The 14970-nt window shown below is 41.0% G+C and overlaps 1 protein-coding gene across 2 annotated transcripts in view; it reads right to left on the bottom strand.

Moving 5' to 3' along the window:
• DNAAF9 (dynein axonemal assembly factor 9) overlaps positions 1 to 14970 on the bottom strand; it is a 160982-nt gene that overhangs the window by 32975 nt on the left and 113037 nt on the right. For both annotated transcript variants that reach the window (XR_010909988.1, XM_067468543.1), the window contains exons 23-27: positions 14318 to 14406; positions 11387 to 11485; positions 7636 to 7753; positions 5615 to 5703; positions 4779 to 4937 (exon numbers count right to left, since the gene is read on the bottom strand). Coding sequence is in view for 1 of the 2 variants with exons in the window: in XM_067468543.1 (XP_067324644.1) it covers positions 4779 to 4937; positions 5615 to 5703; positions 7636 to 7753; positions 11387 to 11485; positions 14318 to 14406 (554 nt within the window). In the remaining variant the exon portion in view is untranslated. The remainder of the gene's footprint in view (positions 1 to 4778; positions 4938 to 5614; positions 5704 to 7635; positions 7754 to 11386; positions 11486 to 14317; positions 14407 to 14970) is intronic.

Below are 14970 nucleotides of genomic sequence, written 5' to 3'. Positions count from 1 at the left end.
ATAAAATCACAACAGCCCAACAACAGAGAGGAAACAAACAAGGACATCTAATCACCTCTAATCACCTCTCAACGAAAGTTTGCCCCAGGCTCTGTCAGACCATTATATGTTAATCAAGGTGGTCAGTTGAAGCATTCACACCTGGTTCCAACAGACAAGAATTCTTTGTCCCATTCTGGACATTATTCCAAGATATATAAACCCAATTTTCCTAGCTCCAACAGACCTTACAACCTCCGAGGATGCTTGCCATAGATGCAGGCGAAACGTCAGGAGGGAATGCCTCTAGACCATGGACATGTAGCCCAAAAAAACCTACAACAACCCAATCATGGTTTGTTGGGACCCTCTAAAGCAGGCATGTTAGGAATTGTGGGAGTTGAAGTCCAAAACACCTGGAGGAGGGCCAAAGTTTGCCCATGCCTGGTCTAGACAAATGTGAAGACAACAGATCTAAGAACTATTGGACACAAGAGTCAGACAACTTAACTTCCAAGTCCTGAAGCCAAACACATCTGAATGCTAGGGACGGGGTGATGACTTCGATTTTGGGTTGCGAATGCCCTAGAGTCAAAGAACTTGCCCATGAAACCAGAGAAGACTTTGGCCTTGAACAGCAGGAATCTTAAGTGATTTTTCCTGCAAATGCTTCCGGCAAAAGAACGAGGAAGAGGAACCAATGAAATCAGGGCAGTATTTTTGTTTTGTCAGATGAAGTCCACTCCCTTTGACAGTTGGGGTGATTTATTCTATTCGGACTGTGTGACATCTCAAGCAGAGAAGATGGGATGTATCCTTCCGCCCGGTCATAACCCCATATTGTTTTCACCTTGCATTATCAACTTGCATTGCACGGAAAACAAAAAAGGGGACAAAAGTTTAATGGCAGGGGTTTCCTGGCTTCTGTTGACAAAATGCCAAAGGTTGCTACTATTTTAAACAAATAGAGGATCCCTCAACTCTTGTTCTATGGTTGAAAAAGCTATGTATGAGGGCAGAGAAGACTTCGGAGTTGCTTTGGGAAGTTTTGTTGGAATATGAGATTTGGAGCTGAACTCCCTTGAGCAGAATAGCATTTCTCCTGGATTCATGATTCTTCAAACTAGTGCACACACAATTTGCACAAGCCTTTGAGTTCCTTGTTGACTTCTGGTGTCCCCATTCATTTCGCATGGTTTTATTGGGCTAGGAATATTCAGAAGTGGCTTTGCAAGTTCCTCCCTCCCAATATGGCCCATAGCACCTGAGATTCCTTGGCAATCCTCCTGCGTTTAGGGAAGGTTCTTCGTTTTGGACTGCCATGCCTGTTGCAACCCAGAGCAGGAAACTGGACCCTCAGACAACAATCCACCACACTTGATTTCAGGAAAAACAATCCTTTTTATTGAAGAAAGATGAGTACCAAAATAGAGGAAATATGCAAAATAAAAAGCCACAGTAAAAATCAGCAACAAGAAATGTCCATGAACAAGATCAAAAACTCACAGTAACACTACTAAATCCTGGAACCTGTTAGCAATCCACTAACCGTACTTGAAGCAACTAGGAAGCCTCTTAGGAATAAGGCCACTGGAATCAGGAGACCTGCCAAGGATGATGCCTGAATCTGGAGTGATGCCTGGTCTGAAGATGCATCCAGGTGTGAGGTACTTAAGGCCGAGAAATCTATTATGTGACACGCCTTCAGGCTTTGTTTGCATTTCTCTCAGTCTAGCTGTCCTTCGTAAACTTTGAGATTCTCTCCTGCCTCCCAATATGCTCTGCCAAATCTGCCTTCTCCTATCCTCATTAGAGAGACCAGGTGTCAGATTCTCTGGAGAGCTAAGACTGGGAGGAAAAGGGACTGAAAGTTCATCGCTTGGCTCTGAAATATTCTCATGGGAATTTGGACTTTCACTTTCCAAGGCTGCAGGAGTTTCACTTTCCAAGGCTGCAGGAGTTTCACTACACAAACCGTCATCTTCTACACTGCCCTCAGAATCAACATCTTCATTAGCATCAGGAAATACAATCAGAGAATCAGGTTCAGGTTCACACACAGGCTGAACCTCAACAATGCCCAAAATCCTCTAAACCTGCGGTTCTCAAACTGTGCTCCTTGGAGCCCTTAGCGCTCTGCAAAGCAAATTGAGGGGCTCCTCACTTCCCTTCGCCCCGATCCTCCTCCTCCTCCTTTTTCTTACAAAGGCTGGATAGCAATCTGTTGAGAGTGTTTTGATTGTGAATTTCTTTCATGGCAGAAGGAAATTGGACTAGATGGCCCATGGGGTTGCTCCTATTATTATTATTATTATTATTATTATTATTATTATTATTACTATAACATTGAAAAAACCAAAGTGCTGTTCCAGCAGTCACCAGCCAACCCCTCCCCAATGCCAGCGATACAGCTTAATGGTGTAACATTAGAAAATGTTGACCATTTCCGCTACCTTGGCAGCCACCTCTCCACCAAAGTCAACATCGACACCAAAATACAACACTGCCTGAGCTCTGTGAGTGCAGCATTTTTCCGAATGAAGCAGAGAGTGTTTGAGGACCAGGACATCCGTAGGGATACCAAGGTGCTTGTCTATAAAGCTATTGTCCTCCCAACTCTGCTATATGCCTGCGAGACGTCTACAGACGTCACATGCAACTCCTGGAACGATTCCATCAGCGCTGCGTCTGGAAAATCCTGCAAATCTCTTGGGAAAACAGGTGGGGAAATGTCAGCGTACTGGAAGAAGCAAAGACCGCCAGCATTGAAGCGATGGTCCTCCGCCACCAACTCCGCTGGACCGGCCACGTTGTCCGGATGCCCAACCACCGTCTCCCAAAGCAGTTGCTCAACTCTGAACTCAAGAACGGAAAACAGAATGTTGGAGGACAGGAAAAGAGATTGAAAGATGGGCTCAAAGCCAACCTTAAAAACTCTGGCATAGACACTGAGAACTGGGAGGCCCTGGCCCTTGAGCGCTCCAGCTGGACGTCAGTTGTGACCAGCAGTGCTGCAGAATTTGAGGAGGCACGAATGGAGAACGAAAGGGAGAAGTGTGCCAAGAGGAAGGCACGTCAAGCCAACCCCGACCGAGACCGCCTTCCACCTGGAAACCAATGCCCTCACTGCGGAAGAAGATGCAGAGCAAGAATAGGGCTCCACAGCCACATACGGACCCACAAGAGTATTGGAAGACAATCATCCTCAGAAAGTGAGGGATCGCCTAAGTAAGTATTAGTATTTGATACACAACAAGATGAGGATACAGCAAACAAGATCACTTTGCAGACTTTTGTATTGAAATTATTATTATTATTATTATTATTATTATTATTATTATTATTATTATTAGATACACAACAAGATGAGTATACAGCAAACAAGATCACCATGCAGGCTTTCGTATTGAAATAATAATAATAATAATTATTATTATTATTATTATTATATGGCTTGAAACTACATGAAAAGGAGATTCCATCTGAACATTAGGAAGAACTTCCTAAAGGTGAGAGCTGTTCAGGAGTGGAACTCTCTCTTTCTCTGTCTTGCAATGTGGTGGAGGCTCTTTCTTTGGAGGCTTTTAAACAGTGGCTGGATGACCATCTGTCAGGGGTGCTTTGAATGTGATTTTCCCGCTTCTTGGCAGAAAGGGGTTGGACTGGATGGCTCACGACGTCTCTTCCAACTCTTTGATTCTATGATTCTATGATTAGGAAGAAGTTCCTAAAGGTGAGAGCTGTTCTGCAGTGAAACTCTCTCTGTGTGTCTTGGAATGTGGTGGAGGCTCTTTCTTTGGAGGCTTTTAAACAGTGGCTGGATGACCATCTGTCAGGGGTGCTTTGAATGTGATTTTCCCGCTTCTTGGCAGAAAGGGGTTGGACTGGATGGCTCACGACGTCTCTTCCAACTCTTTGATTCTATGATTCTATGATTAGGAAGAAGTTCCTAAAGGTGAGAGCTGTTCTGCAGTGAAACTCTCTCTGTGTGTCTTGGAATGTGGTGGAGGCTCCTTCTTTGGAGGCTTTTAAACAGAGGCTGGATGGCCATCTGTCAGGGGTGCTTTGAATACGATTTTCCCGCTTCTTGGCAGAAAGGGGTTGGACTGGATGGCTCACGACGTCTCTTCCAACTCTTTGATTCTATGATTCTATGATTAGGAAGAAGTTCCTAAAGGTGAGAGCTGTTCTGCAGTGAAACTCTCTCTGTGTGTCTTGGAATGTGGTGGAGGCTCTTTCTTTGGAGGCTTTTAAACAGTGGCTGGATGACCATCTGTCAGGGGTGCTTTGAATGTGATTTTCCCGCTTCTTGGCAGAAAGGGGTTGGACTGGATGGCTCACGACGTCTCTTCCAACTCTTTGATTCTATGATTCTATGATTAGGAAGAAGTTCCTAAAGGTGAGAGCTGTTCTGCAGTGAAACTCTCTCTGTGTGTCTTGGAATGTGGTGGAGGCTCCTTCTTTGGAGGCTTTTAAACAGAGGCTGGATGGCCATCTGTCAGGGGTGCTTTGAATACGATTTTCCTGCTTCTTGGCAGAAAGGGGTTGGACTGGATGGCTCACGACGTCTCTTCCAACTGTATGATTCTAAGATTCTATGGATGGGAGCATGTTTGTTTGATATAAAGAAAAAAAAGCGTGCTTTCTATTAAGCTCCTGAAGTTTGCTGTTTCCTCCCCTCAATTACCCAGCACGTTAAAAGCCTGTGACCCTTCTCCACCACTTGCATTTTAAGATGATTTATCTGAAGTCTAAGCAATGCCAAAACGAGAGCTTTGAATTTGCAAGAGGTCCCTTACCCTTGCAGGACCAGCAGCAGCCTCGTTTTCTGCCTGCTGTAAGTGGAGAGCCGGCTGTTGCGCTTGTGCTGGGATTCGAGGACGCCAGCCAGGTACTTCTGGAAGTGAGCGGCGCTGAAACACTCAGGGCTGTCCATGGTTTGGCGGTAAACTAGCCACCTATAACACGGCATTGAGAACAGAATGAAGCCAAGTCTATCACAAGTCTCTTTAAAAACCGCAGTGTTTGCAATGCTGCCTACCTAACTGCTTGCAATCTCTTCCCATCTCTTCCCTCTATCTAGTTTCTAGTACTATCTATCTATATATCTGTAATTTTAAGAAAAGTAATAAAGATTATTTTATATATATATAAAAAAAGATCACTCTGCTGGTTGTTGCATTGGATCACACGTCAGACACTTCCCAAGTGTCTAGGACTGTGTGATGTATTAGCAAATAATTTGTGCAGGTCCCAGTAAGGTGGCCTTCTGCAGCTGGCAGATGGTAATTTTGTCAGCGCCGATTGTGTTTAAGTGCAGGCCAAGGTCTTTAGGCACTGCACCCAGTGTGCCGATCACCACTGGGACCACCTTGACTGGCTTGTGCCAGAGTCTTTGCAGTTCGATCTTTAAATTATTATTATTATTATTTATACCCCAGTTTATCTCTTCTGAAGGAGACTCAAAGTGGCTTAACATAAAGGCATTAGCACACAATTTAAAATATACAAACATTAAAACAGAATAAAATATAAATAGTCTTTTAAAAATCACGTTTAAACACCATTCAAACATATTCAATGCATATTCAAAGACTTGTGTCAGTGCGGAGAAAAGCAGAAAAGTTCCTCTCACCTTCCATATTCTTTGTTAAAGGTGACCAAGAAAGAAGCGAGGTCACCTGAGCGACAGCCTGGGAGACCCGTCAAGATGGTGATCACCACCTCAAAAAGGAAGGAAGAGTCACATTACATTACAGTTCAATTATATGGACAAAGCTATAAAACTTCATGCACAAAGTTATAAATTATTTCAGGGAATGTATTTAAGGCGCACAGGTAACAAGCATGAATCTTGTGCTTAGACATGAATATCATCTCTCATGGAAAAATTGCAAAATCGAAAACCAAACTCTTCGGATCCCGAACCTTTTGGACAAGGAACACACAGCCTAGAAAGTGGGAAAACTAAGACAAACCCAGCTTGAAGCTATTTGGGAATCTAACATCCTGCAAAAACCACACTAAATAACATACCTATGTGCTCATCCACTCATATGTCTTGAAAATTAGTTTTGGCTCTTTTTTGAGATTCTATGTAAACATTAGGAAAAACTTCCTGATCGTAAGAGCTGTTTCACAGGAGAATATGAATGCGGGGACATTCCCCTTCTCTTGAGATTGTTAAGGCTGGATGGACATCTGACAGGGAAGCTTTAACTGTGACTTCCTGCATGGCAGAATAGGGTTGAACCAGATTTTTTTTTTGTCGTGTCAGGAGTGACTTGAGAAACTGCAAGTCGCTTCTAGTGTGAGAGAATTGGCCGTCTGCAAGGACATTGCCCAGGGGACGCCCGGATGATTTGATGTTTTTATCATCCTTGAGGGAGGCTTCTCTAATGTCCCCGCTTGAGGAGCTGGAGCTGACAGAGGGAGCTCATCCGCCTCTACCCGGATTCAAACCTGTGACCTGTCGGTCTTCAGTCCTGCCGGCACAGGGATTTAACCCACTGTGCTACCGGGGGCTCGTGAACCAGATGATCCTTGAGATCTATTGCAATCCTAGGATTCTACGAGGGTTGAGTGAAAAGTAATGCCTCCACTTTCGTTACTTGGGTTTGGATGGGAATATTTTAGTAAATCAAACGCAGAAATAATCCTTAGAATGTTCTCTTTAACTACCACTATTCACTTTTCCAAATAATCACCAAACTACTGGATACATTTCTCCCAACGATGAACAAGTTTTCTGAAGCCGTCACGGAAGAAGTCGACACTCTGTTTCCGCAACTCATATTGCGCAGATCTTCTGATAGCCAAGCAAAGCAATAATGTGACCCACACGTTCTTGTGAAATGCCGATTATGCTCGAAAGTTCTTTCTGAGTGATACGATAATCCTCCTGAATCAATTGTCAACCTTTTTGCTTGTGAAACTTGGTGGTTGCTGTCACAGGACGTCAAACTCTTTTTTTGTCACACAACTCAGATGTTCCCACCTCAACATCTTTAAACCTACTTGCCCAACGACTCACAGTACTCACATCAACACAATCACCATAAACAGCTTGCATTCTCTGATGAATTTCCTTTGGGGTGACACCTTCTGCTGTCAAGAATGCAATGATTGCACATTGCTTAAATTGCATTGTGCAGGGTTCCATACTTCGCACTTTTAACAACACAACCGTTCAATGCTAAGGCTTCCCGCCAAAATGGAAATGCAGAGGAAAGTCTACTGAACAAGCCAGTACCTGCCACATACCAGTACTCCCATCTGTTGAGGAGTTACGAAGGTGGAGGCATTACTTTTCATTCAACCCTTGTATGAATGAGAGATCTTCAAGATCCGTACTGAACTGCCTTGTCGAGATAGCTCAAAACTTATGTGTTTTAGGATCCATTCATTTTTTAGCAGCCTGTGTGTGATATCTGCTAAACTCTCCTCGAGAATCGGATTTTGAATCTATTGATTTTTCTCTCCAAATTTTGCTACATAGTGTGACATAAGCCTGATATCGATCAGGACAAAAAGTCTACAATCTAGTACACACTTCTGTGTCACTTGTTGACTCATTTCTGGAAGAAGCAAAAGAACAAAGGCCCACAAATTACCTTTGAAGGAAGAATGATGACAAGCATAAACGCAGAACCTTACCTTATCGTTCTCGGCATTGTTATCAGGAATGGTTTGTGATTCCTGCAGCAACGTCGGGAGATGAGCTCTCAACACTGGCTCACGGCTTACGCTGCCGACCGTAAAGTGCTGCTGAAATCTGAGAAAGTAAGATCAAAGTACAGACTTGTTTGTGACCATAGAGGACATACATCTTTAAAGAGTGGGATGGGGAATCTCTGACAACTATGTGACAACTACTGAAGCCACACAGTATTGTTATGTGTTCACATACACACGAAGTATGGGACCGGGTTGTGGAGCAGCTGGTTGGGAGTCAGCTGCATTAAAATCACTACTGACCGAAAGGTTATGAGTTTGAAGCCAGTCCTGGCTAGAGTAAGCTCCCGACCATTTGTCTAACTTGCTGTCGACCTTTGCAGCCCAAAAGTGTCATATGTTCTGCAGTTGATGGTTGGTGATGGAAGGATTAATGTGAGTATTAGTTCTAGAGCAGTGGTTCTCAACCTGGGGTCTCCAGATGTTTTTGGACTACAACTCCCAGAAATCCCAACCAGTTTACCAGCTGTTAGGATTTCTGAACCCTAACAGGCCACAAACATCTGGGGACCACAAACATCTGGGGACCCCAGGTTGAGAACCACTGTTCTAGAGGGTTTGGTAATCTGTAAGTGGGAGTTCATGGGTGAAAGCAATTAGGGGTGGAGGTGTGCAGGAGATGGGTTGCAGCTGGGTGTTACTGGATTTAAGGAGCTAACCTTGAGACTGATCTTTGGGAGAAAAGTATCTGTTGCATTTTGGTGGTGGATGCTGCTGGTTTGCCCCCCAGGTCTGTGGGATTTTCGGTATCCTGACCTGTCTCCTGTAATCTTGGAACCCTGGAACCTTAAACCTTTGGACTGGCTTTTGACTACGGTATAGACTCTTGATCCCTGGACTCTGTTATTGAACTCTCGGCGTTTGACCACTGGACTGGACCCTTTTGACTACAAAGTTATTTTTGCTATCAGTTTCTGTTTATTCTGTAGCTGAGTGCTATCTTTGTGTTTTATATTTTGATCTATTAAAACAGCTAGCAAGTAAGTGCTGTTTTAATTAAACTGTTTGATAAAACTGGGAGTTTGATTCATCTCTATCTGAATATGGCAGAGCCCTGGCAATGTGACAGAAAGACAGTTGCGTCTGTCAAGTAGGAAATTTAGGTACCACTTATACGGGGAGGCTAATTTAACTAATCTACGATGCCATAAAACTCTCCAGCCGCGTGCAAAAGAATGAGGAAGTACTCTATTGGTGTCACAAGTGGTTGGTGAAGCAACAGCTCCCCCGATGGCTGGAATTCAAAAGCATACCCTCATGAAGTTGGAAAGTCTATGTATGTTGTGTGTCTATGGCATTTAATGTTTGTCATGTATATGTGCATTGTGATTCACCCTGAATCCCCTGCAGGGTGAGAAGGGCGGAATATCAATACTGCAGTGGTTTCCAACCTGAGGGTCCCCAGGTGTTTTGGTCTACAATTCCCAGAAATCCCAGCCAGTATACCAGTTGTTAGGATTTCTGGAAGTTGAAGACCAAAACACCTGGGGAAACACTGGGTTAGAGGTAGTCTTGTGCATTTGTATAGGATCACTATCCGTTTCATTTGTAAGGTCCTGTTTCTGAGCGCCTCTCCTGAAAATGGGCGCCTTTCCGAATGAGCTTTTCACCCCAGGTCCGAAAAAAACAAATATTTTTGCCCCATTGGTGGCAATATCTGGGCTACCCACACTCCCCTTCCCCTCAATCTTAGGCACTGGCAGGTGTGGGGTGCTTTCTGGACTTGCATGCCACATCCACACTTTCTTTCCAAGGAGAGTGTATGTGGGGCTTGCAGGCCCAAAGTGTTGCACCTCAGAATAGATTCACCTTGCTAAAATCACCAAAACTGCACATTGACTGAAGTTTTTGTAGTTTATTAAAAAGTAAAGATGAAAAGTTTAAAAAGCAAATAAGGTTCCAAAGAACAATAAAAGATAGCACTGTAAAGCAGAATTCCAAGTGGCACCAACGATACAAAGTCCCACGAGAACATGAAAAAAATCCCAAGACCATGGACACAGGAAAATGAGCACAAGCTGCTTGGTTGAGTGAGAAGTTGCTCTGACAAAGGTTAGTTTTTAAACACACTGCTTAATACCCTTTGCAATACATGAAAGCATTTATTTGGCCTCTAATCTCCTTCTTGTTGGCTATTCTCACACTCCTTCGAACTCTGAATTCCAAACGGTCAGCCCAATCTAAGATTCCCATTTCATCAAGGTCAGGCTGCCTGTTAGTGTCAGCCTGATTGCCTTCCTGCCTACTCTCAGGCTAAGAACTGTCCTCCTTTTCTGAGTCAATTTGCACCTGGCTAGTTTCAGTATCAAAAACATCATTCCCTGCTGTGGGAAACTGAACTTGCACGCCCTGTTCCTCATTGCCTACAACAGGAACTTTTTGAACCTGTTTGTGAACCTGAATCCCATCATCCTCGTCAGAGTCACTCAGAGACCCCATCTGAGTCACAACACAAAGCGCCCGCGCCTGCCAGGGCCTATGCCCGAGTGCCAAAAATCAGGCAACCAAACAGTTACTGTTCCCACTTTCCTTTCCTTTCAGTGATATTTCCGTACCAGAAGAGGGTGGACCGTTTCGTGCCATCCGTATGAAACAAACGGTACGAAAAAATTAATTAAATATCTGAAACAGTTACCTGGCCCATAATTAGTTAAAGGAGTGGCAAAATCGCAAACATTTTAAATATTTTTTTTAAAAAAACCAAATACTATTTTTTTGAGATAAAGCCTTCTTGGGAATTTTTAAGTTCTCCAACATTGCCTCTGAAGACTGCCCAGAAGCTCCAACTAGTCCAACGTTCAGCAGCCAGGTTGCTCACTGGGGATGGGTACAGGGAGCGCACAATGCCCTTGTTACGCCAGCTCCACTGGCTGCCTATCAGCTTCGGAGCACAAATCAAAGTGCTGGCTTTGGCCTATAAAGCCCTGAATGGTTCTGGCCCAGTTTTAATTGTCTGAACGTATCTCCTGCTACGATCCACCTAGGACCCTAAGATCATCTGGGGAGACCCTGCTTGTTGTCCCTCCATTGTCACAATCGCGTCTGGTGGGGACAAGGGACAGGGCCTTTTCTGTGGTGGCCCCCCGGCTATGGAACTCCCTCCTGAGTGAAATTAGATCTGCTGCATCCTTCTTGACCTTCCAGAAACAAGTAAAATCCTGGCTATGGGATCAGGCCTTTGTAGATTAGGCTGACTTGCTGACGTGTTGACATATAGAACTGATAGACTGTCCTTCATGTCCTTGATAATGATTTAAACCAGTGACTGGTTGATTTATTGTTTTTATACTGTTTTATATTGCTTTATACTGTTTATACTGTTTAATATTGTTACTTTTTGCCATTAAATTGTATATCTATGTTTTTGATGTGGTGCCGATTTGAGTACCTCTGCGGAGGTTGAGATAGGATAGGATATAAAAGCCCAAAATAAAATAAATAAATGTCTCTATGACCATATAATCATAATAGAGAAGATAGATATTCTCAGAGAGATGTCCTCTCCAAGAACTGCTAAACTTTCCATCATGAGTCTATGGACAATGTGTGGCAGAAGCAGATCATAGGGTTGTGCTGGAGGACCTTATGAAGACCTACTCACCAAAACAACAAAAGGTAAGCCTACAAATCTGTAGGAACCGAGTGTAATGCAAGAACATGACTGAAATCTCACCTGTCCAGATCTGGGAGGCTTGTGGATATTCTTAGCTGGTTCCATCTTTCCCCAGGAGGGCAGGTCAAGGCATCAAACAGTTTCTGCATGTTGGATTGCCTAGAACAAGGAGCCACCGTTAACACCTTGTTGTCACTCTTGTAAGCTGCTCTGAGTCCCCTTCGGGGTGAGAAGGGCAGCATATAAATGTCACAAACACACACACACACAATATTATAGTATTAATATATTACTGATGTTGTGCTGTGCTGAAAACGTAATATATTGTATACACATATAATATTGAGAATAATAGAATGGAATGCAATATAATAATACAATATAAGAATTATATATTTCATATTACATGTAATATTACAAATAATATTACAGTATAGTGGTATAGTACAATATAGTAATATATAATGCTAATATTATATATATTGTATACACATATAATATTGATAATAATGTTATAATGTAGTACAATATAATTCTAATAATAATACAATATAAAATTATATATTTTATATTACATGTAATACTACTAATAATATTACAGTATAGTGGTATGGTACAATATAGTAATATATAATGTTAATATTGTGCTGTGCTAATAATATAATATATTGTATACACATATAATATTGAGAATAACATAATAATGTAGTGCAATATAATTCTAATAGTAATACAATATGTTTTATATTACATGTAATATTACGAATAATATTACAGTATAGTGGTATAGTACAATATAGTAATATATAATGCTAATATTGTGCTGTGCTAATAATATAATATATTGTATACACATATAATATTGATTATGTTATAATGTAGTACAATATAATTCTAATAATAATGCAATATAATAATTATATATTGCTTACACACATAATATTGATAATAATGTTATAATGTAGTACAATATAATAATAATACAATATAATATATATATATATATATATATATTACATGTAATATTACTAATAATTTTACAGTATAGTGGTATAGTACAATATAGCAATATATAATGCTAATATTGTGCTGTGCTAATAATATAATATATTATATACACATATAATATTGATTATGTTATAATGTAGTACAATATAATTCTAATAATAATGCAATATAATAATTATATATTGCTTACACACATAATATTGATAATAATGTTATAATGTAGTACAATATAATAATAATACAATATATATATATATATATATATATTACATGTAATATTACTAATAATTTTACAGTATAGTGGTATAGTACAATATAGCAATATATAATGCTAATATTGTGCTGTGCTAATAATATAATATATTGTATACACATATAATATTGATAATAATATTATAATGTAGTACAATGTAATTCTAATAATAATACAATATAATAATTATTTATTTTATATTACATGTAATACTACTAATAGTATTCCAGTATAGTGGTATAGTACAATATAGCAATATATAATGCTAATATTGTTCTGTGCTAATAATATAATATATTGTATACACATATAATATTGATTTTTTTGTCGTGTCAGGAGCGACTTGAGAAACTGCAAGTAACTTCTGATGTGAGAATTGGCCGTCTGCAAGGACGTTGCCCAACGGACGCCTGGATGATTTGATGTTTTTATCATCCTTGTGGGAGGCTTCTCTCATGTCCCCGCATAAGAAGCTGGAGCTGATAGAGGGAGCTCATCTGCCTCTCCCCGGATTTGAACCTGTGACTTGTCGGTCTTCAGTCCTGCCGGCACAGGGGTTTAACCCACTGCGCCACCAGGGGCTCCATATATAATATTAATAATATTATAATGTAGTACAATATACTTCTAATAATAATACAATATAATAATTATATATTACATGTAATATTACTAATAATATTACAGTATAGTAATATATAATACTAATATTGTGCTATGCTTATAATAAATTGTATATACGTATAACTTGTAAGCCGCTCTAAGTTCCCTTCAAGGTGAGAAGGGTAGCTTATAAATGTTGTAAATAAATAAATTAATCATCTATATAAATAAAAATGTAATGTTCATTTGTGGGATTAACATAACCCAAAAACCACTGGACGAATTGACACCAAATTTGGACACAATACACCTATCAGGCCAACGAGTGACCATCACTCATAAAACATTGAAAAACATGGCGGAAGAGACTTAAAAGCCAAGAAATAAAAAATACATTACAACACATGCACAAAACCACACACACACACACACACATATATATGCAAGCACACATATATACATATATGCCAATATTCAAAAACATTTAACCTACCAATGCCTCAATTAATGTAATTTTATTGGTGTCTATTTTTATTTTGAAATTTAGCAGTAGCTGCTGCATTTCCCACCTTCGGCTTATACTTGAGTCAATAAGTTTTCCCAGTGGTAAAATTAGGTCTCTCGGCTTATATTTGGGTCAGCTTATACTCGAGTATATGCGGTAAAGGTTTCCCCTGACATTAAGTCTAGTCCTGTCTGACTCTGGTGGTGGTGCTCATCTCCATCCCTAAGCTGAAGAGCCAGCGTTGTCCATAGACACCTCCAAGGTCATGTGGTTGGCATGACTGCATGGAGTGCCATTACCTTCCCACAGAAGCGGTACCTACTGATCTACTCACATTTGCATGTTTTTGAACTGCTAGGTTGGCAGAAGCTGGGGCTAACAGCGGGAGCTCATCCTGGATTCGAACTGCCATCCTTCTGGTCAGCAAGTTCAGCAGCTCAGTGGTTTAACCTGCTGTGCCACCAGGAGGCCCTTAGACCACAATACTGACTGGGAAATAATGGAGTTTTGGTGCTCTTTATAGCTGGCATATTGAAGAAGAGCACTCTGCAGGGTAACATTTGCCTGTCAATGTTATTTGTTTGATTCAATTCTACTGAAGGGGAAAAAGCCACTTGCTCACAATTTCTCTTGTTCTGCAGGAAAGGAATCGCCTTGGGCCATCTTCAAAGGGATTCCCGAAGTCCCCCGTTGCTGCCAGGCAGAGGAAACCTGCAACGAATAACAAAATCCCAACTGGATGAGTTCATTCTGCGGGTTAGTTAGTAATTCAAAAATCCGTTAAAAGGTAATATTTGTTCTGGGAGGTGAATATCCACGACGGTTATTGAGAGGATTCTTTGGATGCAGGTCATTAACATTTTCAAATTAAAAAGGCTCCCTTGGAAAACACTGAAGTGTGGTTCCCAGGCCAGAAAAGGTTTTGTTATCATCGTTAATAATACTGACAAGCCAAATTAACTTGGTCCGCTTTAGATGTTAATAGCTAAGAAAGCAAACGTTTTCCCCTATGTCAGCATTAATATAAATTATAGTAGGACTTGCACTTTCATGGGGGTTCGGGGTGCAGGAGTCCTGCAAAAGTGGGGAAACTGTGAACTAAAAGAACAAACCCACAATTCTTTTAATTGAGAAAACATATCTTTAGGAATGTATTGTCGAAGGCTTTCATGGCCGGAATCACAGGGTTGTTGTAGGTTTTTCCGGGCTATATGGCCATGTTCTAGAGGCATTCTCTCCTGACGTTTCGCCTGCATCTATGGCAAGCAAACTCAG

This window comes from Anolis sagrei, chromosome 5, assembly GCF_037176765.1.
Source record: "Anolis sagrei isolate rAnoSag1 chromosome 5, rAnoSag1.mat, whole genome shotgun sequence".
Classification (NCBI taxonomy): domain Eukaryota; kingdom Metazoa; phylum Chordata; class Lepidosauria; order Squamata; family Dactyloidae; genus Anolis; species Anolis sagrei.
This window is presented reverse-complemented; position numbering and strand designations above follow the sequence as displayed.